Below are 25,154 nucleotides of genomic sequence, written 5' to 3'. Positions count from 1 at the left end.
GCGTGTGTCTGACGCGTTGTTATGATCTTGGTAAGCCCCGCCCCTGCGTAGCACTCACGCGCTCATGCTCGCGAGCCTGACTGCAACTCTTCTTCTGCGTTTCCTCTCTCATCCATCTAGCGCCCCCCGCTGGCTCCTCCTAGGCTTCAACTGAAGTGTAGCTGCCCACAACCTGCTGGATAAGTTGGACCAAACTTAACGTGTCCCTGACGCTACACACTAATATGACATGCTGATTCAACTAACAAGGAACATGAGACATTAGAGTTCACAAGCAGTTCCGGGACCGAATATTGTCTCTGCACAGTTGTCTTCTTCCATGTCCACAGTGCTCTGATGATGCTCAGTGACCTTAAACAGTAAGATGCTTCCAGCTGTTTGATTGTGGTGTTTTTTCTATAGTGAAATGATTTTCTCCGGATCATGTTTCCTCAGCTTGAACACTTGGGGATGTGTAACTGAAATTACTATTTGATCAATTTATAAAACAGCAATATTAAATAGGGGTTGAACAAGCATTTATCCTCAATCAGTTCAGATCCCTCACCCGATCCAGATACACTTAAAAAATAGTACTTAAACAGTTTGAGTCGAGGGGGGTATTAACTCTCCCTTCTGACCCTCTAGAAGGCAGGCGGTGTAAACATCACGTGGCTTCATCAGCCGGGTTCCGCTCGACGCGCGCGCACATATTCAGCAGAATATCGTTCATGAATAATTCCGTCTGTCTGTCCAAGGACACGGCTTCCTCTTCCTCTTCCTCACATCCGCACACAGCGAGGCGGGCGCCTCCGATGAAGAATCAGCCTTTCATCATCAGCCGGTTGTTGTAGCTCAGAACGACTTCCAGCGGCGGAGTCGAGCGACCAATCCGTCATCGGAAAACACGTAAACAATCCCGCTTCCTCCTCCTCCTCCTCCTCTGCTCCAGAACACTGCGCCCCCTCTCAGAGGAGAACAGAAGATGTGAAAAGGAAGACAACGTCACTGTGAAGGTGAATATTTGGAGGAGCTGAAGTTGTGTCCGGGGAAGAAGCTACATTGATGCCCGTCCTGACTTTGCTTTCTGTGTTAGGCGGCCATGCTGCAGGCAGCATCCTGCACGGGAGGGGGATTTAACAGCTTCTTAAAGGAAGACAAAGCTCTAGACTCTGCTGCCATCAGAGTGCCATGGAGGTTTCACTGTACGCTTAAACCTTTCTGTCCTTCCTTATGAGCAGTTAAGCATTTCTGACGTTGTTCCTTAAACCTCTGGGATGATCAGGGTTTACATTGATGTGACCAGCAGCTTATTGAAGACCTAATCCAAACCTGACTCCATGATGGAATCGGTGTTGTTAGTGTAGTTCCCATTAACAATGCATCATGGGTACCAAGCAGACCAAAGGCCAGGAACCCGGAGGACCCAGTCCCCAGCACAGCTGGAGGCGAACACCCACCAAGGAGCGGGGTGACATCTTCTCTTCCCTCATGCTTAAGTCAGGTGATCGACTGAGCCGTGGCGGGACCCCCCCTCCCTACCAGCGTCGCATCAGCATCATCCAGGAAATGCTGCTGATGGCCAAACAGGGCAAACGAGACGAGGCCACAGAGATGCTCAAGACTCTCCGACAGGTACGATGCTCTCTGTGTGTCTGTGTGTGTGTGTGTGTGTCTCTCTGCCACTGGTGGAGAGTGTTAACGCTTAAACAATGAGGAGTATGGTCAGAAAAGTACTTATTACAGGGCCACCACCAGGCTGATCAGTGTAATTGTTGTAATTAAAGTTATCATTCATAAAAACCATTCATCTGAGAATTTCTATGAGTGTTCACAGCACTTTGGGCTTTGGCCTTTATTAAGCTGTCAATGCACAATGACAGTTATACACAACCATCCATTTTGATCGACTTCTATTTCTTTTGGAGCTCAATCAGGATGTTTCCTCCCTGAGAGATGGATCATTCTGTGAGCATCAAGTTAAACCTCAAACAATAAAGCTGTTTCTCCTCATTCAGGCGACCCAAACCCGAAACACTACAGATTTGTGTGTTGTATGTGTGTGCCTGCATGTATACATTTGTACCTTTTGTGTTGGTTTTTGAACCTAGATTAGTAGAAGACAGTAGAATATAAAGTGATCCCTTGTGTGTGTGTGTGTGTGTGTGTGTGTGTGTGTGTGTTTGTGTGTGTCCAGGACCTTGGCATGGAGTCAACATCTCTGGATGATGTACTTTACCGCTACGCCAGCTTCAGAAACCTGGTGGACCCCATCACACATGACCTCATCATCAACCTGGCCCGATATGTCCACTGCCCCCGGACGGTAGGACACAGATATGTTTATACTGTGAGAGCGGCTGAGGTTCAACTGCACTCCACCTGTTTACCACAGGCAGACTCAAAATGAAGTCATTAAAGGCTGAGCCAAAGTCAGGAACAAATAAAGTACAAAAACACACAATCAGAGTAGACAAGAGACCAATACCAGACAGACCTCACTCTGCCATCAGACCTGAGAAACTATGTCCAATCTACATCTAACTATCATATGAACATTAGCAAAGATGTAGTCCGTAGAGAACAACAAGAGAAGAGCCAAGAAGTGTGTTTATCTTTTAGATAAATAGGTAGACAGTAAGAATGAAGGTGTTCACAAAGGACTTGGGTCTTTAACCGTATGTTGCAATGTTGCAGCTAAAGAGAGTGGATACTCATTATTGGCCAATCCAAAACATTTTCCCGCAAATCAAAAACAGAATGATGTATCAGCAGGAACTCTGGCTGTTGTATCCCACACTATTTTAAAGTAGTGGGTGGGCTAGCCTTGTACATACTGATGAGCTTGACCAGGCAGATGTTGTATGAGGTGCTGACGGTCATGAAAACAAGTCTTTGTATCGTGGAAATATTAATCTGTGCAGGGAGAGTATTCACAAACACTGGATTTATAAGTCCAGTCATCAATCTAGCCCTCTGCATCAGAGTGATTAGTGTGTAAGAAGTGTTGTCCTGTGCCTTGTGGGTGTGTATCTGTCTACTCGCCTTGTATTTCATTGCTTGCTGGTGTCAACCAGATGTTCTCATCGTTGTTATTTGCTATTGGTATTGAGGTGATTGATGGTGATCCTTCGCCATTTCTCTACACTTCATTCTGCCTCTGTGTCTAAACAGGAGGGGGACTCTCTCGGGGCAATGGAGAAGGTTTGCCGCCAGCTAACTTACCACCTCAGCCCTCATTCTCAATGGAAGAGACAAGGACTCCTGAAGAGAAAGCCTCAGGTCTGGTGAGTGTTTGTTGTCTTGTTTTTGCTCTTCCACTAAACGGTCTGAAGAACGAAGACCCCAGCAATTACAAGCCATGAACTCTTTCACAGTATTTATGCTTGACATTCCTATGCATGTAAACTACTATAAAGAATAGGAATATATAGATACATATATGTATATTTAGCAGTGATGAGAATGTGACGTTGAGGGTGACGCTCATAAGATGCAGCAACACTAAAATGTGTGACTTCAATGTTTGATCTAATGTTTAATGGAGCTTATCTGGTCTCTCCTATTATCTGGTTCCTTTTCCTCTTTTTCCTTTAAATGTTGTGTGTTTGTTTCTAGTCTGAAGGCAGTACTGTCCACACCTCCACGCAGTGGGACTTTGGATTTGTCTGGCATCCCTCTGACGCCTCGAGACATGGAGCATCTGTGTGAGCACCTACAGCATCATGCCACTGTTGTAGTCAGCTTGGAGCTGGGATTCACTGAACTGACAGACGAGTCTTTCCTCTTGCTACTGCCAATACTGGCCGACCTGCCACACCTGGAGACTCTGGCACTGAATGGAAACAGACTGACCAGAGCTGTTCTGAAGGAGTTGACTGATGCCCTAAAGGTCATAATCTCATTTTATTTCCCCCATATACATTACATCCATCCATTTTAGAAGATTGAATTCCTCCTGTGTTGTTATGTTCATCTGTTTATGAAATGCCAAGTGATACAAGTTTTCTTGAAGCCAGAACCAACAAGCACTTAAACCTGGAACTGCTTTACACCTGCAGTGTCTGAAGCATTCAGGTGGAGCTGTAAACTCCAGTGAGTCCATTTGAGCTGGACAAACTCTCTTTGCAATGCAATCCAGCAGATTTCCATCCAATCTGCTTCAGTGACACACAAGTTCAGGCTGTCAACCTTATGCCAGTTATCTTGTTTATTCTCAATAATGTCTGTTTAGATGTGATCAGATCCTTGTGATGATGTTGTAAAGATGATAATAATATCTTTGTGTTTTTGTGTTATTTTATGCTGTAGAACCCGGGAAGTTTTCCTAGTGTGACCTGGATTGACCTGGGCAACAATGTAGACATCTTTTCCCTGCCGCAGCCCTTCTTGGTCAGCCTGAGGAAGCGCTGTCCTAAGCAGGGCAACCTGCCTACCATCCTAGAGTTTGGGGAGAGTCAGGCCAGCAACCCCCCTGAGAGGCTGAGGGGGGGCGGCGAAGATGAGGACACCGACAACACCCACCGGACTGAGAGCATGGGTGAACTTCAATCAGAGGTGGAAGAGGAGCTAGATGGAGAGATGGAGCTAAAGGAGATGATGGAGGAGCTCCTGGACTTTGACAGGGAGGTGCAGGGAATGGAGTATGAGGATGAAAGTATAATAGACCATGAGTCAGACCAAAGTTCAGGACCAACCAAGGTGGCAAAGTCTAGTTATCAGTTTTGAAAAGCTATGTAACTGTAGATAATCTTTAATATAACCATCACTGAGTGGAAGCTCGGTCTCAGCTCATAAACTACTACTGGAAACTGTAACTTTGGCACTTTAATGACCTGTATTTAAGCTGTATAACACATGTGTGATCTCACTTTAAAGGCTTTATCCTTAGCATTAATGGAAGCTCATATATGAATCTGTCTGATGAAAACGTCGTCACTGTTCCTCTTCACAAAGTCACTCACAGCGTTTTCTACAACTCCCGCATATATCTTTGTGTTTCTTTCAGCACTGTGATAACGAGAAACATCACAGACAAAACATTTAGGAAATACATAAACATGAGATTGCAAGGGTTCATATTGTGATGGCTGATTAAAGTGTTAACATGAGGCCTGAGAAAGGAAAATCACCTGTAGGTTTGTGAGTGAGGGATGCGCTGAGGTGAGTTGTCATGTCACCTGTGAAGAGCAGCTAAGGTGCTAACCCATATGGGTTCATCTCTGCTATGAAGACACACACACCTCTGGATCTCTCACAGATTCTGCAGGGATTCAGAAAGCATCTTCTACAGCTGAATGAATACAAGGTACTTTTCCATCAGTGCACCAACAGCTGTGCATCAGTAAATCTCAGTAACCTTTCATTATTGTTCCCTTGGAAACACATCCTCCACTAGGGGGCCTCTGTCCCAAACATGCACAGGCTGGCGTAGTTACTCAGACAGGTACACTACACTAAACATCAGAGTGTCAATCTGCAGAGGCACTCTCTGCTTTAGAGGGCACTCGGCATAAAGGGAGAGGATACACTGGAAATACATCCTGAACTGTTGGAGACCTGGTAACTGTCCAGTGGAAGCGCTGGTGTCCATGGCAACTGACAAATCATTCTGTGGTGTTTCAGTGATTGCTTGAACAGAGAGTAAGAGCATTCAGAAGACGCAACCATGTCAAAAACCCTGCAACTTTACTTTATCCAGAGATAAAAAGCACTGATTCACCCAGGTGAGGTTCCTTCCCTGTGCCACGTTTGGTGTAGAAAATTAAACGTTTATACATTCTGTTTAATAAACCACAAAGTAGCATTGGGTTTCATTCAGGTGCCACCTTGTTCTCACGCTGAGATGTTAGGAGCACAGGCATGGAATGGAACCAAGCCATTAGAAAGGCATTTAACTATTATGTGGAGGACACAGCGCAAGAGAGCATTTTGACCCAGAGTATAGATGTTTGCTTTGCTTTGCCCTCAGTGTTGTGTAGCATGAGACTGTAACAATAAAGACAGAAAGGAATCACATTTTTCTTATCTATTAAACTGAGAATCTGCTTAATGTTAGTCAATTTAATTGTTAAGACAAAATGATTATGCACAAAGATCTTCAACATGAAACCAGGATGCTGAAGTATTAGAAGCTTCAGGAGTAAAATTACAAGATGACGTAATGATGACTCAACCTAGCCGTAACCTTTTTTTCTTCATTTCATCTTCCGCCCTGTAGATGGCAGTAGTATAAATAAAACCATGGGCGTGACTAAAGATTACCTAGAAGAAGAAGAAGAAGAAGAGGCGCGCGCCAGAGGAAACAAGGAGCAGAAGGGTAACAAAACATGTGACACATGACAGAACACACACATGACAGAACACACACGATAGCTGAGGACGCGCTAACAGCCTGAAGCTAACAGCTAAAGTAAACATGTATGTGTATTATTCGTTTTGTTTGCATTACGGTGGCCGAGACAGATCAGCTTATGCAACATTACAAAACCGACGCACTTACATGAATTAGACGACACACGCACGCACGCAACATTCTCACGAACTGAAACGCTGCAAATCATAGAAACACATAACTTGTGGCTTCCGTTGTGTGTCTTTTTCGGTTCTCTCATGTTGTCTAATGTGTGTGCGTGCGTGCGTGCGTGCGTGCTCAGGTCATACATGGATGAATGATGTAATGCTGCGATATTTTGAGGTAATATGATTTAAAAACAAACGGATGAACAATTCCAGATATGTTTACATTTGTACTTTCACTAAAATTTGATGACTTAACGATTTGAGATCAGGACACTGGGGTCAGAGGTCATTTTCTGATGAACCCCTTTCCTCCTTAAAGAGGCAAACTCTCCTCTCCCAAGGTTTCTTCCTCTTCCTAAAGCATTCCAGGAGGTTTCCCTGCTCTGGTCTCCTGGTCTTCTCAGAGCTCTGGAGCCTTCCTGTGATATTGAGCTCCATTTGGTTTCTGCCGCCTCATTTGCTTAGATGAGACTCCTCAGACTGTAAACATACCGAGGAGTCAGAGTGCATGAGGTCAGGAGGACATGGCCCCTTTAGCTGGAGCTGAGTTGGTCCAGACGCCCGTGCAGCTCTATAGATACCTCTTCAGATGCTGCAGGAAGCTGCCAACCACTGCAATGCAGCAACACTATGGACACGCAATAAGACAGGTGAGGTGATGAACGCACAACCATCTTTAAGATTCTACAGAAATCACATGACAATAAATCCCTGCACCTGAAAACAATCCTAACCAACAATCACATTAAGGTCACACACATCATCAGTCTGCTGTCTCAACAAGTTCAGAGTCTCTTCATGATGATGAGGATGATGATGATGATGATGAAAAGTCAGTAAGGTGTCCTGATGGCGTCCCTTGTGTTTGCAGGGATACAGGAGTCACTCAGATGAAGACGACCCAGAGAGGATACAGACCATCATCCAGCGAGCTCTGACTGATGCTCACTGGATTCTAGAGAAAGTGAGGACGGGCCTTTTCTCAGGTTAAAGGTCATGTGACTTCACTGTTATCACTTATTTTCCATTCCCTTTTGTTTGTTTTGCAGTATACAAAGAAGAAGTGAGGCTCATAAACAAGAACATGCCCAGTGGAGCTGCATGTCAGAGTCATGAGGGAAGAGGGAACATCTCAACATCTGCCTGAACAGCTGACTCAACACTGACAGACTCATCTCATGGCTGGTTGATGAAATCAGTTGGACACATTGTGGCCAACAGCTTCTTCCTCTCTGTTCCTGAGTGAGTGAAGGTTGCCATGGTGACAGCATGACTCCACCCCGGCCTCGGTTCAGCTGCCATCATCGAAACAATACATCATTATGTTTATCATTTATACTGCCGTGTTATTTCTTAAACACTTATAATCTAAAATCCCCCTGCTTCACACTGATGAAGGGTGACCCTCCTCTTCATCACACCCTGTACAGATCCACGGGTCACTTCTTCTCTGGTTCCTCCACATGTATGATGGTGACAGACTGTAACTTCCTCCCCTCGCTGATGAACTTCCTGTGGCACTTGCCTGCATCCTGTCAGACCTGATTGATTGATTGATCCTCCATCTTTGTTTCCAAACATTACAGCACAAATGACGCCACAAGAAGGGTTTGTGCAATATGTAATATTTATTCAAGTATAACCATCAAAATCAACACAGAAGAGACAATAATGTAAACAAAAACAAATTAAAATGCCACGAATAAGAAAAGAAAAAGTGTTTGAGCTGAATGGAACAAAGACCAAACTACTGCAGAGTAATACAGAGGGTCATATAATGAAGGTTTGTCCTTCAAACATGCTCATTCTGTGTTTAAGCCCATATAAAAGCTCATAAAACAACATAGAACCTGTGTGTGTACGTGTGTGTCCCAGCAGACAGACACACACATGAATCAAGAGCTTTGATTAATATGAGATGATAACATGATGGAGCTTTAGAAAAGGAATGAAAACACACACACACACACACGCACACACACACACAGAGAGAGCTCTACTTCTGCAGGATGAACTGGTCGATGAACTCGCTCTGCTCTGACTGGACTTTTATCAGAGCTTCATACTCGATGCGATACCTGAAACAGAAACAGCAGACATATCAAACTGTCAATCAGATCCTACTGTCACTCAATGAGCACAAATCAGCTCACAGCTTTTAGAGTGAAGATTCAGCAGGTGCAGGTACACACACACACACACACACACACACACACACACACGCCTAATTTGGGCTGAAGGTCAGCAGGTAAACAAATGTTTCTATGTCCACATGTTAGGGTCCTGAACCGGTCACCATGGTAACTGGGAGACTCCTGTAGATGCAAACTAAAGTAGAGATCCTGAGAAGGTCTCCACATGTCCAGGAGTCAGCTGTTACCTCTCCACCTGCATCTTCTTCTCAGAGATCAGAGCCTCCAGCTGCTGCTGCTGGGCTTCTCGCTGCTTTGACACAAACTTCAGAAGGTTTCTAGCTCCAATGGCCTGCAGAAGGAGACAGACAGGCAGACAGACAGACAGCTCTTAAGGTCCTGCTGTCCAGTCGTGAGCAGCAGAGAGCAGCAGCTCCAGAGGTCCCTCACCTTCATCTTGTCGCTCTCTGCCTCCTCTGCCAGCTCGTCCACCAGATCGATCAAACCTCCCACCAGCTTCTCAAACTGCCCGATTTCTATAAAGGAAACATGTGTCGGTTATTTTGGAAACGACCGCGTTGCCATGACAACATGTTCGGCGCTTACTGTCCACAAATTCTTTGCATTCCTCCTGCAGTTCCGCGGTCTTCTGGCTGACGTCAGGCTCCAGGACCCGCAGCTTGGTGAGCTCATCAAAGTAGAACCCCGCTTCCGCCAGCGGCTCTTTAGCCATGACGCTAAGGGTTAAAGGGTCACAACACACACTAAAGGTTAAAGGTCACGACACAGGGCCGAGGGCATCTGGACCGTTAGAGACCTGAGAGCACAGAGGAGCTCTAAAGCTCTCTTCATTATTAGCTATTAGTTCCATCTGCTTCACGTTATTTTTATGTTGTTTACAAACATCACAGCGGTGATCAGCTGTTAGCATTTCGCTGCTCAATGTCGCTATCTTAACCTGACCGCAGCTCAGTGTCGCTCACTCACCTGCTTCACGCCGGCTCGGTCCTTTAGTTCACTTTGATTTAAATGAGCTCCTGATTCCACACATTCACATTCGGATTGTTGTGTAGATGTGACGATGTGGCGCCGCTACCAGGGAAACCGCTGCTGCTGCGCATTCTACTTCTCTGTTTCCGGCAGATTAGACGCGCCAGCTGCGTGTTGCTGCCCCCACAGGTGAAGGCAGAACAGACAAGTAAAGCAGTTTAATAAAGTTAGTGTAATGAAGCACAGTGTCAGGTCAGCTAGTGTGAAGGCTCCGGTCAGCTGGCTCCTTTGTGTTTCAAGACTCTATACAACCATAATAAACATCTTAAGGATGGGTGAGACAGGGTGAGGATGATGAGGGGTGTGAGACAGGAGGGTGAGGGGTGTGAGACAGGAGGGTGAGGGGTGTATGATGTGCTCATACCTGACAGTCATCAATGGGAATAGTGAGGGCACGAATTTGGGATAATGTAGATTTTGGATCAAAGGTATTCTAGATTGGTTTCACTTTCACATTCTTCTGATTAATTTGATTTAATATTTTGATAACTGAAGATAATGATTTTGATCACCGATCCTTCTCCCCGCCTGACCCAAACCTCAGTACAGCCACTAGAGGGCAGTGTGACAATGGGACAGGCAAGGTAACACCTTTTAATACAAGACGAGGAAGACGCTACCTAAACCTAAAGAAGGTTAAACTTTTCAGACTTTTTCAAATTGAAATCTTTTCTCTGTTACTCATTAATGTCGTGTATCTACCGGGGAGCGGGAGGAGATCACGCGTGGGCCCGGTGAGTGGAGCTCAAAGTCAGCTGGTGTTCACTTTAATCTCCCGTTAACACACGAATGCACCGTGAAGTCAGGAGTTTTTAAAAGAAACAACATGTGTGTAACTGTGAACATAAAAAAACATGTGTGTGACTCTGAACATGTCGGGTCCATCAGAACATTAACGAACTTTAATCAAGTAGAAACAGCAACAAGGAGCTACAGTGCTGAGTCCCGTTCAGCCGAGTTAGCTAACGTTAGCATCAGACGCCCCGCAGACCAGAAGCTTCAGACTTTACTCACTTAACTCATTAAATACAGATCTGTAACTTTACTCTACTTTAAATATGAACATCACTGAAGTCAGCCTCGTTTAGCTCATCAGCTGCTGATTGCGTGTGGCTTATGTTAGTTAGTTAGTTTATAAAGTAAAAGAGTTCACTTCATAAGTCTGAACTCTTTAGAGTTCACATGAAGCCTCAGCGGAGGAAACATCAGCATTTAACTGAGGAGAGGAAGAAGATGAAGTCTGTCCTCTGACTCGGTGATCCCTCAGTTTACTCACGACCTCTGTTACTTTACAGGGGAAGACAAAGGAGGGAAAGATAAGGTCTTCACTCTGTTGTACTCCATCTGTCCTGTCCCGGGGGCCCTGGTCCACTAGACTCACCTGTCCTCTCCTGGGGGGCAGACTTCAGACCCTCCTGTCCTGGGGCCTCCAGACCCCGGTTGTGTCTCAGTGATGATCTGCTGCAGTGAGAGGCCGTGGCCTCCCCAGTAGCCGTCAGTACGGCGGGGGAGCTGCGGCCCTCCGTCTGCAGGGTGGTCATCTACCTCCAAAGGGACATGTCTGGAGACAGCTGGCTGCCTCAGCATCACGCCCGGGCCCCGGCCCCCCCTCTGTCCTGTCCCAAGGCCGGTACCTGCGGCCACAGAGGGAGCAGGTACGTCCGGCTCAATGTGGGCGGGAGCCTCTTCTACTCCACCCTGCAGGTTCTGACCCGGCACAGCTCCATGCTGAGGGCCATGTTCAGTGGGAAGAAGGAAGTGTTCGCTGACAGAGAAGGTACTGACCCGGATCAGAGCCACGACCAGGGTACGTAGCCTCCTCATTAATGTTCTGTTCTGATTGTGTTCAGGCTGGATTCTGATCGACCGCAGTGGGAAACACTTTGGCAGCATCCTGTCTTATCTGCGTGAAGGCTCAGTCACTTTGCCCTCAGGCCGTCAGGGCGTCTCTGAGCTGCTGGCTGAGGCTAAGTATTACCTGATCCAGAGCCTGGTGGAGCTCTGCCAGAGCAGCCTGCAGGTCAGTGAGCAGCTGTTCACACAAACATAAAGAGACCAAGCAGCTCCATCACTCTGGACCTCATCAGTCACTCACAGCTTTGGTGTCATGGAGCTCTGAGTGTTTTCTTCTTTCTTTTATTGATCTGCTTCAGAAAGCAGAGGAGGATTCAGACATTTATGCTATTACATACATGTGCAGAGAGAACACACACACATACACACACCCCTCACACACCCCTCACACACCTCCACACACACCTCCACACACACACACACACACACACACACACACACACACACACACACACACACACACACACACACACACACACACACACACCTCTACACACACACACACACACACACACACACACACACACACACACACACACACACACACACACACACCTACACACCTACACACACACACCTACACACACACCTACACACACACACACACACATACACACACACACACACCTCCACACACGTCACTCAGCTCACACACCAGAGTGTCATCATGTATGTTGACATGCACATGGATCTTTGTTCTCCATGATATCGACTCGTCTCTCCAATCTGAGGCGTCCATCTTTGTGTTGTAGGAGAGCCAGGAGCCGCCCGTGTGTGTGGTTCCCGTGGTAACCTCCGTGAAGGAAGAGGAGCGGCTCATCAACTCCTCCACTAAGGTACACACACGCACACACACACGCACACCCTGAGTGCTGTCCTGTCCTGCAGCATCTTCAGTTATAAGCTGTTCCTCTGAGCTTCAATCATCTCAGAGGACACTGCAGCGTTTAGATGAGTTTAATTAGATCACACACTTCATCTCATTTAGCAAATACAGTCAAAGAAGCTGCTGAATGATTTAGAATACAGAATACATGTAGAATAGATTTAGAAGACAACACATTAAAGCAGATCTGTGTTCCTCTGACCTGCAGCCTGTGGTGAAGCTGGTGTACAACAGGAGCAACAACAAGTACTCCTACACCAGGTAACACACACACAGACACACAGACACAAAGACACACAGACACACACACACACACACACACACACACACACACACACACACACACACACACACACACACACACAGTCCATGCTGGAGTAAATGACTCTGCTCTGTTCTTCTCCCCTTCCTCTTTGACCTTTAACCCTAATCTAGCAACTCGGACGACAATCTGCTGAAGAACATTGAGCTGTTTGACCGTCTGTCCCTGAGCTTCAATGGACGCGTCCTCTTCATGAAAGATGTGATCGGAGATGAGATCTGCTGCTGGTCTTATTATGGTCAGGGCCGTAAGCTGGCTGAGGTCTGCTGCACCTCCATGGTCTACGCCACAGAGAAGAAGCAGACCAAGGTGAGGAACAGACTGAGAGGTAGGAGGAGCTCTCATTCAGCTCTTGGAAGGTTCCTGGTTCCATCACAGGCTTCTCCTAGGGAGCATGTCCGAGTGTGTGGTGTTGAGGTGTCTTCTGATTGGATGCATTCAGTCTGAACCTCAGGCACCGAAGCTCCGTCTGAAATGTTTTGTGATTCTGTCCCTGACTTGTATTTCCTTTGTGAAAGGTGGAGTTTCCTGAAGCTCGTATCTATGAGGAGACTCTGAACACCTTGCTGTATGAGACCGTGCCTCCTCCAGACCGCTCCCTGCTGGAGGCCACCGCTCACAGCCACACTCACTGTAGCTCTCACAGCGAGGAAGAGGACGGGCCGGGAGGCACGGAGCTCCGAGAGCGCGTCAGACGTATCCATGTGAAGAGATACAGCACGTATGAGGAGCGGCCTGTGGGACACTGAGGCTCCAGCCTGTCACACACACACACACACACACACACACACACACACACACACACACACACACACACACACACACACACACACACACACACACGTGTCCTCAGTGTGAGGATGAACTGTGACTCTGAAGTCTTCCAGCTCTCTTCTTCCTTCTTCTTCTGCCACTACATTCAGGATGTTCCTCTGCCCGGTTCCTCCAGCTGGTTGAGATGTGGTTGCATCATAATTTATGAACTTCTGCCTTGATTCAGTGCAGCGGCTCCTCTTCTCTAGAGAAGGACACTTTAGTCACAGGTTTGTAGTGGAGGAAAATAACTCATGCACTATTTCAGAGGAGATCTGAGCTATCAGATCAATCACAGATCAATCACAGCACTTAGAGTCTGAACTAGGAGAGCCTGCCTCCATATTTAGAGTCTCTTCATATTCATCAACATTTCCAGCTGCCAGTTTTCCAAACATGAGAACAGATTGATCTGTTATTTTAACAGGATTTCATAGAATGTTTGAATACAGAACATCAGAATGCCTTCTACTCCAGCTGTGAAGATAAAGGTTTGCTCTTAATAAACCCTGCTGTGTGTGTGTTCTGTGTAGTGAGCAGGTGTGTGTGTGTGTGTGTTCTGTGTAGTGAGCAGGTGTGTGTGTGTGTGTGTGTTCTGTGTAGTGAGCAGGTGTGTGTGTGTGTGTGTTCTGTGTAGTGAGCAGGTGTGTGTGTGTTCTGTGTAGTGAGCAGGTGTGTGTGTGTGTGTGTGTTCTGTGTAGTGAGCAGGTGTGTGTGTGTGTGTGTTCTGTGTAGTGAGCAGGTGTGTGTGTGTGTGTGTGTAGTGAGCAGGTGTGTGTGTGTGTGTGTGTTCTGTGTAGTGAGCAGGTGTGTGTGTGTGTGTGTTCTGTGTAGTGAGCAGGTGTGTGTGTGTGTGTGTGTGTTCTGTGTAGTGAGCGTGTTCTGTGTAGTGTGTGTGTGTGTGTGTGTATAGGCAGGCAGGCTGACATCACTGCAGCTCCTCCATGTGCAGAGGGGGAGAATGATCTTCATCTTAACTCTTTGGCTTCATATTCAGAATGTGGAGTGAACTCATTGTGTCTCCATATTCTATATGAAGTGTCACCTGACGACGATGATGATGATGATGATGAGTCTGTGTTCAGACTGAGGAACCTTCACCCTGTAACTCTGTGTGGAACTGCGCCGGCTCCATTCAGCTGCAGTTCACACTCTGCCCACATGGAGGCTGAGTCCAGTGACGGTGTGAGGGAGGAGACCTGGTCCTCTGAGCCCAGACCTGGTCCTCTGAGCTCAGGTCAGGCCGGCTGTCTGACCTCACAGGTTGAAGGTTGAGTTGCTTATGGATGAAGTCACTGAAGGAGTCCAGTAAGTCTGAGCCCAGGACAGGAAATGCTCCCTGTGTCCTCCTACAGGGTCTTTATTGAGTGCCTTATTACCGTGAGGTCTTTCACACCTTCATAACACAGCTGTAACCCTTTCCTGCCTGGGAGAAAGACAAGAAGTTGCTAAAAGTAACTGGAGGCTTCAGTAATGCTACAGGTGGGCTGGGTCCTGGATCCTGGATCCTGGGTGCTGGATCCTGGGTCCTGGATCCTGGGTGCTGGGTATTTGATCCTGGGTGCTGGGTCCTGGATCCTGGGTGCTGGATCCTGGGTGCTGGGTATTTGAGCCCGGGCCTCAGTGATTTTCCTCCATTGATCAGCAGCGGAAGGCGGATCCTGTGACGTCACTGTCGAGCTGCTCGGTGCGTCAGAGTCCAGCTGAGCGGAGGAAGGAGGAAGAGAAGCGGCGATAAAAGGACCGAGCTCCAGGCAGAGGGAGAGAGAGGGAGAGAGAGAGAAAGAGAAGGAGAGAAGGAGAAAGAGAGAGAGCAGACATGGAGGGCTCCAGCTCCACGGAGGAACAATACAAAGAGAAACTACTATGGAACGTCAAACGAGAGGTAGGAGAGCGAACACGGCGTGAGCACCTGCAGACACGTCAGGCTGTCATCATGTTCCGACCCATCACGACAGCACAGCCGCGTTATGTGCGCCTAGCGCCTCTTCTGCCTCTGGGGTGGATTGTTGTAGGTTAATGCTGATGATGAAGTAGTCTCACAGATCTGTGTGTGTGTGTGTGTGTGTGTGTGTGTGTGTGTGTGTGTGTGTGTGTGTCGATATTAACGTGTGAACCTGACAAACATGGGATTGGCTCTCACTTTCCCATTGAGTGAATCGCTGCTCACGAAAAATCAATGCAGGAACATCCCGATAATAACCGAGTACAGTGAGCATGAAGAACCCTCATCTATATACTGTAGATCTATATACTGTAGATCTATACATCTATTGACTGTAGATCTATACATCTATAGACTGTATATCTATATACCGTATATCTATATACTCTAGATCTATATGCTTTATGACACCGCTGGAGCTCAGTTCTAATACGTTGAATTCCTCCTTATCAGATTGGGTTCATCTCCTGTAGATGTTCAGACGTGGATCTGTGTTGCGTGGATCTGTGTTGTCAGGAATATTTCCTTGATTTCCCTTTAACTCCCCTGAGTATCCTCCCAGACCTCCAGGCAGGAATCTACCTGCTGCATGGTGGCTTCACGTCTTTAACACTATGGATCTCTCAGATGTCTGTAGTGAAGTCCATGAACCTCCACTGTCCACACCTGAAACCACACAGGGCTCAGACTGGATGAGGTGCATGAAGGTGTGGAGGTGTTGAGGTGTGGCTCCACCTCAGCAGGCCTACATGCAGATTTGATCAAAACCTCACATTCCACCTCAGTCACTGTTTAACTTTAACCACAGACATAATGGACAACAACAACAACAACAACAATACCAGTCCAGATGAGATGTGTGAATGTAAGCAGCATCAACTGGTGACATCACTGACATCAATGATAACTGTGTGTCATCACAAAATACAGAGGTTGGACAAAATAACAGAAACACTTGGTTGAAATGAGACTTTAGTTGCTGTTATAACGGTAGATTGTGTAACTCTGATCCAGGCAGCGTGTCCCTCATGTCCCTGTGGGGTTGCTGGGACACCTGGCAGATAGAAAAACCTCCCTTATGTCACAGGATTAACTTTTATTACTTCACATCGCCTTCTTAAGTCGCTTTAGATCAAAATGATGGTGCAGGAAAAAGACTTCAGTCAAAGGTGCATCCTTCCAGGAGGAAGACCATGGAAGATCAAAGCACCTTCATGGAATCTGGGTTCTTTGGTCCAGGTCCAACCCAAGGCCACAGTGGGCAGCCGGCTCTTAAGACACCAAAATGCTTGTCGCAGAGTTTAGAGACCTTCAGAAGAAAGTTGAAAGAACAGAAAAGATCAAGAATGACAGCAGCAAACTTGATCACCTTGAGACTCAGCTAGAGGACCTGGAGGACCAAAGTCACAGAGACAATAAGACCTAAGAGAATTCCAGTGCATTAGTCCTAACCCTTCCAAGTGGTTCCTCACTTATAACAGATTGCAACCGGATTCTTAAAGACTTCCGACAACCTCCTCTTAATCTAGGTGGAAAGGCGGTTTAGGTCTCTGTGGACTTCAGTAACTTCACCTCCATGGAGTCGGCTCATACCCAGTCAGAGTCAGACTTCAGGGTCGGGGCTCTCTGCTCACTGGTGGGTGTTGGGGGTGTAGTTAGTGGACTCTACTGGCTCCCTTTAGAGTCCTGATGTGGATCCCTTCATGTCCGTCACATGTGGGACAGAGGCTCCCAGTCTGGGACAGTATGATGGTTCAGCAAAGAACCCCAATCCTTAATGCATGCATGGGGGTTATCTCACTCTGAGAGGAAGATTAGACCCCTAACTGCCCCCTGTGTCCTCAAAGCATTGTGGGAGCTTTCTAAGGATGGTCCTGGTGGTGAGTTGTTGGAAAATGGAATCTTTGACCTTATTTGATTTATTGGGGGCTGCCCTGTTGCCCCAGACTGTTGCCGTTGACGACTCTAAAACATTTTTTTTGTCAACTTTGCTAAATCAATTATTTAGTGAAATCTTGCCTCATACCTTTGATCTTATATTCCTTTGAATTATCACACAACTCCTTTTACAGCTGATGAATGCTAGGAATAAGTATTCAATTGAATTGCAGGTACCATAGCAACAATGTGGATGCTACTCTTCCTCTCATGCTGCCTTTTGGTTAGACTGACAATCTAATGATGTGGACTGTTTCTCTGGTTGAGTGTGGCAAGTCAGGAATGTGAATGTGGAACGTCACTCAGAGACCGGCTGGCAAACCTGGACTCAGTTTGAGGTTCTGATGATTTATTGGTGTAACAGGCCTAAATCTACATCTAATCTGTTTTTGCACTCAGCTGAATCATAATCATATTTATTACTGTACAGCATTCCTTTAATGTCTTCTGTCTGAGCCAGTTCAGTCCCTATAGTTTCATATATCACAGCTGATCTTTATGCCCACAGCACTGCACCACCATCAGGGGATAAACATATGGACAGTTTGGGAGATTGGTGTAGTACTTACTAATAAAAAGACAATAATTCATTTATTTGACTCTGCCTACACATCTTCCTCTGTCATCTTTAACCATCACTTATTCTCCTCTCCTTGTTGTGTCATGGCTGAACCCCTCTGAGCCGTGGAGGCAGCATGTTGCTCTGCACAGGGGCTTTCAAACTGTCTCATCTTAATCAACCAAACATCTTCATCAATCTCCAAACTAATCCATGTCATTCACAAATGTGCATCATGTAGGGAGGCTGAATAGTTTGAGTCTGAGCCGAACAAGCCTGAACCCAGCAGCCACAGGTTTGAGCTTTACATTACCGAACTATAACAACGTCTGCAAGACTCTGAAGAGCTTTTAGTTCAGCAGGCAGCCTGGATCCAAACATGAACCATCAGTGAAATGGGCTAAGTAAGCCAGCGGACCAGTGGGCCAGTGGGCCAGTGAGCTGTGTGATGTTGATCTGATTCTCCTCCTAATGGCTAAAGTCCCAGGCTTTTATATTCTAGGTGGTAGATGATCTGATCATGACGCAGCATGTTTTTAAATCCGGGGCGTATTTATTAGGAATGGTTAAATGAGCACAGCCGCAAAAACTGAATTGCGTGGCTATACTGGCGTCAATCCTGGCGTCAATCCTGGCGTCAATCCTGGCGTCAATCCTGGCGTCAATCCTGGCGTCAATCCTGGCGTCAATCCTGGCGTCAATCCTGGCGTCAATCCTGGCGTCTATCCTGGCGTCTATCCTGGCGTCTATCCTGGCGTCTCTTCTCTTCTCATGTGATTTCAATTTCATTAGAATCTCTCTCTTTTGACCGACTGATCAATAATCATTGTGCCTCAAAATATAATCTATAAACATGTGTTTTCGATATTTATCATTGGATAAGTTCATTCATGTTATTTTTGAAGTCCAGTCCTAAGTCATAGTAAGCGATGACCTTTTTGCTGACCTCCCCTAAACTGTTCACAAGTCTCTTCATATAAAATATAAAACTGAAAAAAATAGAAGGGCTGATGTTGTGAGAAGATCCCAGGATAATAATAAGCAGCAGCAGCAGCAGCAGGATGGATCAATATTCCAATCAGGAACCCTCTCTCCTCCTAAGAGTGATAACAGCTGCTGTGCCTCCAATCTATGGCCTCCTTCAATGACCTGCAGCCTCCATCCATCAGCTGGAGCCATATGCATCATCTACATAGCTTCACATCAGACTGCCTTACAATCATATACATCAACCCAAACATGCAGTCCCCTGGTGCGTTACCTTAGGAACTATGGACAGATGCTATCAAGCCACCAAACTAACCACAGAACCACCATTCAGCATCCAGCTCCACTCAAGTCAGTCCATCAAAGTCTGCCAGGATCTTTGGTGTCACCGCTGATAACCAACTGTCTTCAGAGAACACTGGGCGGGTCAGATGGATCTCTGTTCTCTGTCTGACACCTTCATCTTCATCTACCAGATCATAAGCAGATGCTTGTTTCATTTCCTCCGCAGTTCTTCTGCTGACTCCTGGTTGGTTGATGAGTAATGATGATGGGAGGCAGTAGCTCAGTCGGTAGAGCTTCCGCTTGGGAACCGGAGGGTTGCCGGTTCAAGTCCCTGCCGAGGTGCCCCTTAGCAAGGCACCGAACCCTCAATTGCTCCCGCCTCTGTAATGGGTGGTAATGTAATGTAAGTCGCTTTGGATAAAAGCGTCTGCTAAATGATCGTAATGTAATGATGATGCTGTGTTAAACAGATGTGTTCCTGTCAAATGCTTTGATATATTTTGACTTCCCCTTCTTGCATCCCCGATGTGCAATATGTAACGTATTCATTCATTCATTCATTCATTCACTCATTCATTCATTCATTCATTCATTCATTCACTCATTCATTCATTCATTCATTCATTCATTCACTCATTCATTCATTCATTCATTCATTCATTCACTCATTCACTCAAATTTGCAAAAAAAAATGTATTCTAGTACTTAGTTGTGTTGTTATTCTCTTGATCTTTACTTTTGTTAAGCTCTTATTTAATCTTTATCTTAATGCCCTTTCTTGCTCGGCTCTCTCCACTTTGCTGCTGTATCAATGTGAATTTCCCCGTTGTGGGACGAATAAAGGATTCTCTTATCTTATCTCTTATCTTACTTCATTGATTGGTTTTTGCATTTAAATGTCACTAAATGTAGATTTCGGTTTATTTCCCGAGCTCTTTGAGGTCTTGGACAGATTCCATCGTTCAACTGCGCCTTGTAAAATCTCAGTCACACGCCAAATGTGCTTAGTAGGTGGGCACACAGGCTCTGATTGCCTAATTAGTGCCAACCATAGTAAATTAGACATTCATTTGACTCTAATCAGCAAACGTGCAGCAACACTGTCATCTGGCTGCAGTTTGCGCTGGTGTTTGATGTGCATCTGGCCTCTGTGTCTTTAAGCTGCTCTCAGCTATCGCAGCATTGCTTGGCAACTGAAAGCTTCCGCTGCTGCCTAAGAGGTTAAATTGCATCAGTTGCTGATGAATCTGGTGGTGATGTGGGCCTGTGAGGGGCTTTCTCCAACAAAAACTCTTTACTTCTCACACAGGGTCTTCACGTGTGAACACATCAATCTAGGACTTAAACTGAGGACAGATGACTTTGATGTTTCCCTGCCTAGTTTGGTACGACTGTAGACTGACCTGAAGTACATTTAAGTCCAAATGACAGTGTGGTTGGTGTATTGGTGTACCTAATAAAGTGAGCACACAAGGTGACATGACAGCTGGCTGATGACAGACTGGTTCCTCACACCCACCGCCTGATTCAGAGTGTGAGGACAGGAACAGGCTCAGTGTTTGTAGAGAACAATATGTGCAGATGTGTTCACTGACCTTCCTTTGTACCAGGGTCTCTCTGGCCCGGCCACAGATTCATGTGACGATGACTCATCCACAGGAGCTTCATGAATGGAGTCCAACATTTATTACACTCCTAAAAATAGACTTGATTAACATTGTCTCTCTTCAAGCCTGGGTGCTCACAGGTTTCTTAAAGGTGTGCAGCTTTAATCAGTGCAGTGCTGAAGGGAGTGACGCTGTGTTTCGAAGGTGCTGCCTTGCTCCATGTTGGATTTGAGGCAGATTTGTGTGTGACAGGTGTAGGGAGCACATATGGAACAGTTGTTCAGTTTGTTGGTTAGAGAGAAGGAGATGAAGAAGACTGAGACTGCCAGAGGTACATGTGTATGTCATGTGTATGACTCTCTATCTGTCTGTGCATGCCTGTGTAGCACTGACATGCAGGCTGGCACCTTAGAAGGAACGGAGCATGAAAATCAGGACCGGCTCATTCAGGCCTCACGTCATTCCTCAAGATAGCATCATGTTTGGTTGAACTGTGGGCTTGAATGTGTGTGTGTGTGTGTGTGTGTGTGTGTGTGTGTGTAGATAACAGAGGAATTCATGTTGCAAAGTGTAACTGGAGCCAAAATGTGTCAAACATTCACATGTAAATATCTTTTAAAAAGTGTTCTTGTTATTTTGTTCCATTTGAGTCTACTTGTGCACACACACACTGAAACTGAAAGTGTCCTTCCAGCTTTGTAAATCCAGACACCATCACTACTCTCTGCTGCCAGAGGCCACAGCTTCTTTAATACCATTTGGTTTGTTTACTACTCTGAGCTGCCTTGGTTGCCATATTGCAACTCATAGCTGAAAAGCATTAACTTGCTTCCCTGAGGAAGAAATCGTTATGCAGCAGAGTGCTGATACCTTCCTCTTCACTCTGACTGCTCCTCCAGGTAGGGTGACCATTTCCATAAGACCAAAAAGGAGGACATTATGCGGCATATCAATAAATGACCATGGTGTACATAGACTCTGGTATACTCTCATTCACGATACAACTTTGTGTGGTTTGAAGATGTTTGTGTAGCTGAATAGAAAAAAATATTAATGAAAAGTCAGAAAGTGTTTGTTCACAGTATTTGGATTTGTTCAATACATTGTGGTGTTCAAACACTGAACACTGAGATGAATCTGTGGTGCCACAAAGCATTCATGTGTGGACTCCAATGTAAAAAACAAATAACAGGTAACATATAATAATAAAAAAATGCTTTTTGAAAAGCATAAATGACCTTTTATGTTAACAACAAAGGAGATTGTAAAGAAAACAACATTTACATTCAACTGCTCCTACCACCCTTTATTTGATGCCTGTTGCTCTGAGAGCTGGAAAGGCCCGGCTGGCTCTCACTGCACTCATATCCTCATGATACTTTGTACTTTAGGGTTAAATGTTCATCTGTGTTCTGATGGGAGATGTTGTTAAACAAAGACAGGTATCATGTGGTGGGAGTTTAGCTAAGCTCCAAAGGTTCTGTAGGTCAACAAGTGCAGGTAGAAGATGAGTATAGAGTGATGGTGAAGAGCTACAAGGTGAACTTCTCCAATCCAAGCACACTTTAAATGGAGAATATTGCTAAAGGTTTTTCACCTGGAGTCAAACTAAGGCTTCCTTCTTGTCACAGATGTTTCTACCTCACATACTTTGAGTGTTTCTGTGGTGTGTAACAAGCTAACAAGCTAACAAGCTCTGCCTCCTCTGTGTGCAGGTAAAGCAGATTATGGAGGAAGCAGTGACGAAGAAATTTGTCCACGAAGACAGCAGCCACATCATCGCTCTGTGCAGTAAGTACACGTGTGGGGACACACACATACACAGACACACACAGACGCACACGCACGCACACACACACACACACACACACACACACACACACACACACACACACACACACACACACACACATACTCATCAAGGACACGGCTTGACGTCACAGTCTGTGACTCTGCTGCTGCATCAATGGAAAGTTAATAATCACAGCAGAGCTAATGGAAACCAGACTCTCTCTCTCTCTCTCTCTCTCTCTCTCTCTCTCTCTCTCTCTCTGTGTGTGTGTGTGTCACTGTCAGACTGGGGGCTCATCAGCCACATCATTCATAAGGTGGCACACAGGAAGTGATGATCGATTCTTCGACTCTTGTTTTTAGTTGAGTAATAATTTCAATCCTATCGGTGATATTATACTGTATTTATATTGTACTTTGTGTTAAAATGGTCCTTTATTTCTGTAACATGTTGACAACATGGATTTACTGCCTACACACTCCAGTGAGCGAGTGACTGCCAGCTGGCAGAGCAGAGCAGAGCAGACTGTGAGAGCGGCTCATAGAGAAACAGACCCAAAATCAAAGTATGAACGTGTGATTCTGGATAGTATGTCCTCTTAAAAGAAAGTGTGTGTGTGTGTGTGTGTGTGTGTGTGTGTGTGTGCTTAGATATGACATCACATAAGGGGTTCATAGAGAGCTCTGAAGTGAAGGCTGTGTGTTATTAATAGATCAGTCGGCTCCATTTTTCCTCCACATCAAACTTCTCTTGTTGAATGTTTCATGAGCTCTTGTTCCCTCAGTAATTAATAGAGCAATCAGTCCAAACTGTAATGAGCTCCCAGGATTCACTCTTCCTCATTCTGACTCTTGGATATGAATATTAGATGTTGCTCATTTCAGAACAGGATCTAAAGTTCAGAACAGGATCATAAGAAGAAGTAAGTTGGTCTCAGCTCCTAAGTGATGATGAGAGCTTGAGAGTTTGAGTTTCCTGTGAGTGGAGTTCAGGGCTTTAACTCTGTATGAGTGATAGAACCAGATAGATAAGAATACTCATTATTATTATAATCTTCTGCAGTGATAGAGCTTTGTCTAGTCTGTATCTCTTTATCAAGCAGCTCATTAACATTTACTCAGACTTCTTGACTCTGTGTGGAGCAGAGTTTGGTCCTTCTTCTCTTTATTCTGACACGTTTCCACTCTGAAGGCTTTGACGGACAGTAGAGCCATCACGTGTTCACACAGCAGGTGTCTGTCAGGTCTCAGGTCTCTGGGTGAGATCAACCTTTCTACTCCTTAAACAGGATTCATGAGATCAATCATGTGACTCAGCTCTGCATGTGTTTGTGTTTAACAAACAGGACATGTGAAGAACAATCACCTGTAAAGAGGGAAATGGGACAAACATGACAGATCAAAGCTTTGAGGCTGCATTGAAGCAGCAATGAGACACAAGCAGCTGAGAGAGAGAGAGAGAGAGAGAGAGAGAGAGAGAGAGAGAGAGAGAGAGAGAGAGAGAGAGCATTATGTGATTAGACAGAAGAAGGAGGGGCTGCAGAGTGACGGGGTGGGGCTGGGGGGGGGGGGGGGGGGCGGGGGGCAGCTAATGGACTCATTAGGCTCATGGTCTGAGGACACGTGGGCCCGGCTCAGCTCACATACACACACACACACACACACACACACACAGCCCACTGAGAGAGAACAACAACATGGCTCCATGCTGATCTGCTGCAGAGAAGCTGACAACATTACAAAGGGATGAAAAATGGACAATATAAGTCATCAGAAGCAGAATGAGACTGAAGTCATCAGCACTTTGTGATAGAGTAAAGAGTTCATTAATGTTTGAGTGACGGGACAAGAACAGTTTAATCACAATCACTCTCTCATTACATCAGCATATTACTGCACACACACACACACGCACACACACACACACACACACACACACACACACACACACACACACACAGTTAATAGGCTGAGGACAGTAGTGATGCTTTAGGTATTCCACTGATTAGAACACGTCTCCATGACAACGCCTCTAACCTCAGATAAACGTGTTTGCCTGGTGACAGAAAATCGAGCCATACATACAAACATATATGTGTGTATATGTATGTATGTATATGTGTATATATCCATGATCCACATGTATGTGTAGCCATGATCCACATGTATGTGTAGCAATGATCCACATGTAGGGGAGGCAGTGGCTCCCCTACATTCCGCCTAGGGAACCTGAGGGTCGCCGGTTCGAGCCCCTGCCGAGGTGCCCCTGAGCAAGGCACCGAACCCTCAATTGCTCCCCCCTCTGCGAAGGGTGGTAATGTAATGTAAGTCGCTTTGGATAAAAGCGTCTGCTAAAATGATCGTAATGTAATGTATGTGTAGCCATGATCCACATGTATGTGTAGCTCCCACATGTATGTGTAGCTCCCACATGTATGTGTAGCCATGATCCACATGTATGTGTAGCTCCCACATGTATGTGTA

The 25,154-nt window shown here is 45.8% G+C and overlaps 5 protein-coding genes across 23 annotated transcripts in view; 4 read left to right on the top strand and 1 right to left on the bottom strand.

Moving 5' to 3' along the window:
* The first annotated feature begins 498 nt into the window (after nt 1-498).
* lrrc75a (leucine rich repeat containing 75A) lies at nt 499-5,992 on the top strand. 2 transcript variants are annotated; one of them, XM_076137095.1, is made up of 6 exons: nt 499-995; nt 1,076-1,614; nt 2,177-2,305; nt 3,154-3,266; nt 3,598-3,871; nt 4,291-5,992. In XM_076137095.1, the coding sequence occupies exons 2-6, from the start codon at nt 1,366-1,368 to the stop codon at nt 4,705-4,707; spliced, it is 1,182 nt and encodes a 393-aa protein (XP_075993210.1). In that variant the 5' UTR covers nt 499-995; nt 1,076-1,365; the 3' UTR covers nt 4,708-5,992. The 2 variants fall into 2 exon arrangements, with proteins under 2 accessions (XP_075993210.1, XP_075993209.1); XM_076137094.1 differs by having other exon boundaries at nt 499-1,614.
* Nucleotides 5,993-6,197: 205 nt separating this feature from the next.
* Nucleotides 6,198-8,183, top strand: lyrm9 (LYR motif containing 9). Of its 14 annotated transcripts, none has more exons than XM_076137128.1 (5): nt 6,238-6,298; nt 6,636-6,676; nt 6,821-7,151; nt 7,373-7,465; nt 7,551-8,182. In XM_076137128.1, exons 3-5 carry the CDS (start codon nt 7,026-7,028, stop codon nt 7,566-7,568), a joined length of 237 nt encoding a protein of 78 aa, XP_075993243.1. In that variant the 5' UTR covers nt 6,238-6,298; nt 6,636-6,676; nt 6,821-7,025; the 3' UTR covers nt 7,569-8,182. The 14 variants fall into 14 exon arrangements, with proteins under 14 accessions (XP_075993253.1, XP_075993254.1, XP_075993244.1 ...); XM_076137131.1 differs by having other exon boundaries at nt 6,246-6,298; nt 6,863-7,151; XM_076137141.1 differs by having other exon boundaries at nt 6,248-6,298; nt 6,981-7,151; nt 7,551-8,183.
* Nucleotides 8,122-9,763, bottom strand: ift20 (intraflagellar transport 20 homolog (Chlamydomonas)). Its single transcript, XM_076137127.1, has 5 exons — nt 9,621-9,763; nt 9,240-9,370; nt 9,084-9,169; nt 8,882-8,985; nt 8,122-8,579 (listed from the first exon to the last, which is right to left on the bottom strand). Exons 2-5 carry the CDS (start codon nt 9,364-9,366, stop codon nt 8,498-8,500), a joined length of 399 nt encoding a protein of 132 aa, XP_075993242.1. The 5' UTR covers nt 9,367-9,370; nt 9,621-9,763; the 3' UTR covers nt 8,122-8,497.
* A 474-nt stretch (nt 9,764-10,237) lies between these two features.
* On the top strand, nt 10,238-14,065 carry tnfaip1 (tumor necrosis factor, alpha-induced protein 1 (endothelial)). Of its 2 annotated transcripts, none has more exons than XM_076137145.1 (7): nt 10,238-10,318; nt 10,979-11,460; nt 11,534-11,703; nt 12,290-12,373; nt 12,632-12,684; nt 12,859-13,054; nt 13,264-14,065. In XM_076137145.1, exons 2-7 carry the CDS (start codon nt 11,241-11,243, stop codon nt 13,492-13,494), a joined length of 954 nt encoding a protein of 317 aa, XP_075993260.1. In that variant the 5' UTR covers nt 10,238-10,318; nt 10,979-11,240; the 3' UTR covers nt 13,495-14,065. The 2 variants fall into 2 exon arrangements, with proteins under 2 accessions (XP_075993260.1, XP_075993259.1); XM_076137144.1 differs by having other exon boundaries at nt 10,260-10,417.
* A 434-nt stretch (nt 14,066-14,499) lies between these two features.
* The window catches only part of sgsm2 (small G protein signaling modulator 2), a 34,110-nt gene continuing 23,455 nt past the window's right edge, over nt 14,500-25,154 (top strand). For 3 of the 4 annotated variants that reach the window (XM_076137118.1, XM_076137117.1, XM_076137116.1), the window contains exons 1-2: nt 14,500-15,443; nt 22,595-22,670. In XM_076137118.1, coding sequence (XP_075993233.1) covers nt 15,378-15,443; nt 22,595-22,670 — 142 coding nt within the window. In that variant the 5' untranslated portion in view covers nt 14,500-15,377. The remainder of the gene's footprint in view (nt 15,444-22,594; nt 22,671-25,154) is intronic. The other variant, XM_076137119.1, reaches the window with a different exon arrangement.

This window comes from Genypterus blacodes, unplaced genomic scaffold (genome assembly GCF_046128005.1).
Source record: "Genypterus blacodes isolate CSIRO-AG114 ecotype Tasmania unplaced genomic scaffold, CSIRO-AGI_Gbla_v1 ptg000293l_1, whole genome shotgun sequence".
Classification (NCBI taxonomy): domain Eukaryota; kingdom Metazoa; phylum Chordata; class Actinopteri; order Ophidiiformes; family Ophidiidae; genus Genypterus; species Genypterus blacodes.
The sequence above is the reverse complement of the archived record's forward strand: the minus strand, read 5'-3'. Positions and strand labels throughout refer to the sequence as shown.

Excerpts from the sequence above, each read along its gene's own strand:
- ift20 (XM_076137127.1), bottom strand. The coding sequence starts at position 9,366 with ATGGCTAAAGAGCCGCTGGCGGAAGCGGGGTTCTACTTTGATGAGCTC. Across the intron at positions 9,170-9,239 it reads ATGCAAAGAATTTGTGGACA|AAATCGGGCAGTTTGAGAAG; the intron begins GTAAGCGCCGAA and ends TTTCCTTTATAG. Across the intron at positions 8,986-9,083 it reads CAGAGAGCGACAAGATGAAG|GCCATTGGAGCTAGAAACCT; the intron begins GTGAGGGACCTC and ends CTCCTTCTGCAG.
- tnfaip1 (XM_076137145.1), top strand. The coding sequence starts at position 11,241 with ATGTCTGGAGACAGCTGGCTGCCTCAGCATCACGCCCGGGCCCCGGCC. Across the intron at positions 12,374-12,631 it reads TCATCAACTCCTCCACTAAG|CCTGTGGTGAAGCTGGTGTA; the intron begins GTACACACACGC and ends TCTGACCTGCAG. Across the intron at positions 12,685-12,858 it reads AACAAGTACTCCTACACCAG|CAACTCGGACGACAATCTGC; the intron begins GTAACACACACA and ends ACCCTAATCTAG.
- lrrc75a (XM_076137095.1), top strand. The coding sequence starts at position 1,366 with ATGGGTACCAAGCAGACCAAAGGCCAGGAACCCGGAGGACCCAGTCCC. Across the intron at positions 3,267-3,597 it reads AAGAGAAAGCCTCAGGTCTG|TCTGAAGGCAGTACTGTCCA; the intron begins GTGAGTGTTTGT and ends GTTTGTTTCTAG. Across the intron at positions 3,872-4,290 it reads AGTTGACTGATGCCCTAAAG|AACCCGGGAAGTTTTCCTAG; the intron begins GTCATAATCTCA and ends TTTATGCTGTAG.
- lyrm9 (XM_076137141.1), top strand. The coding sequence starts at position 7,026 with ATGGCCCCTTTAGCTGGAGCTGAGTTGGTCCAGACGCCCGTGCAGCTC. Across the intron at positions 7,152-7,372 it reads ATGGACACGCAATAAGACAG|GGATACAGGAGTCACTCAGA; the intron begins GTGAGGTGATGA and ends TTGTGTTTGCAG.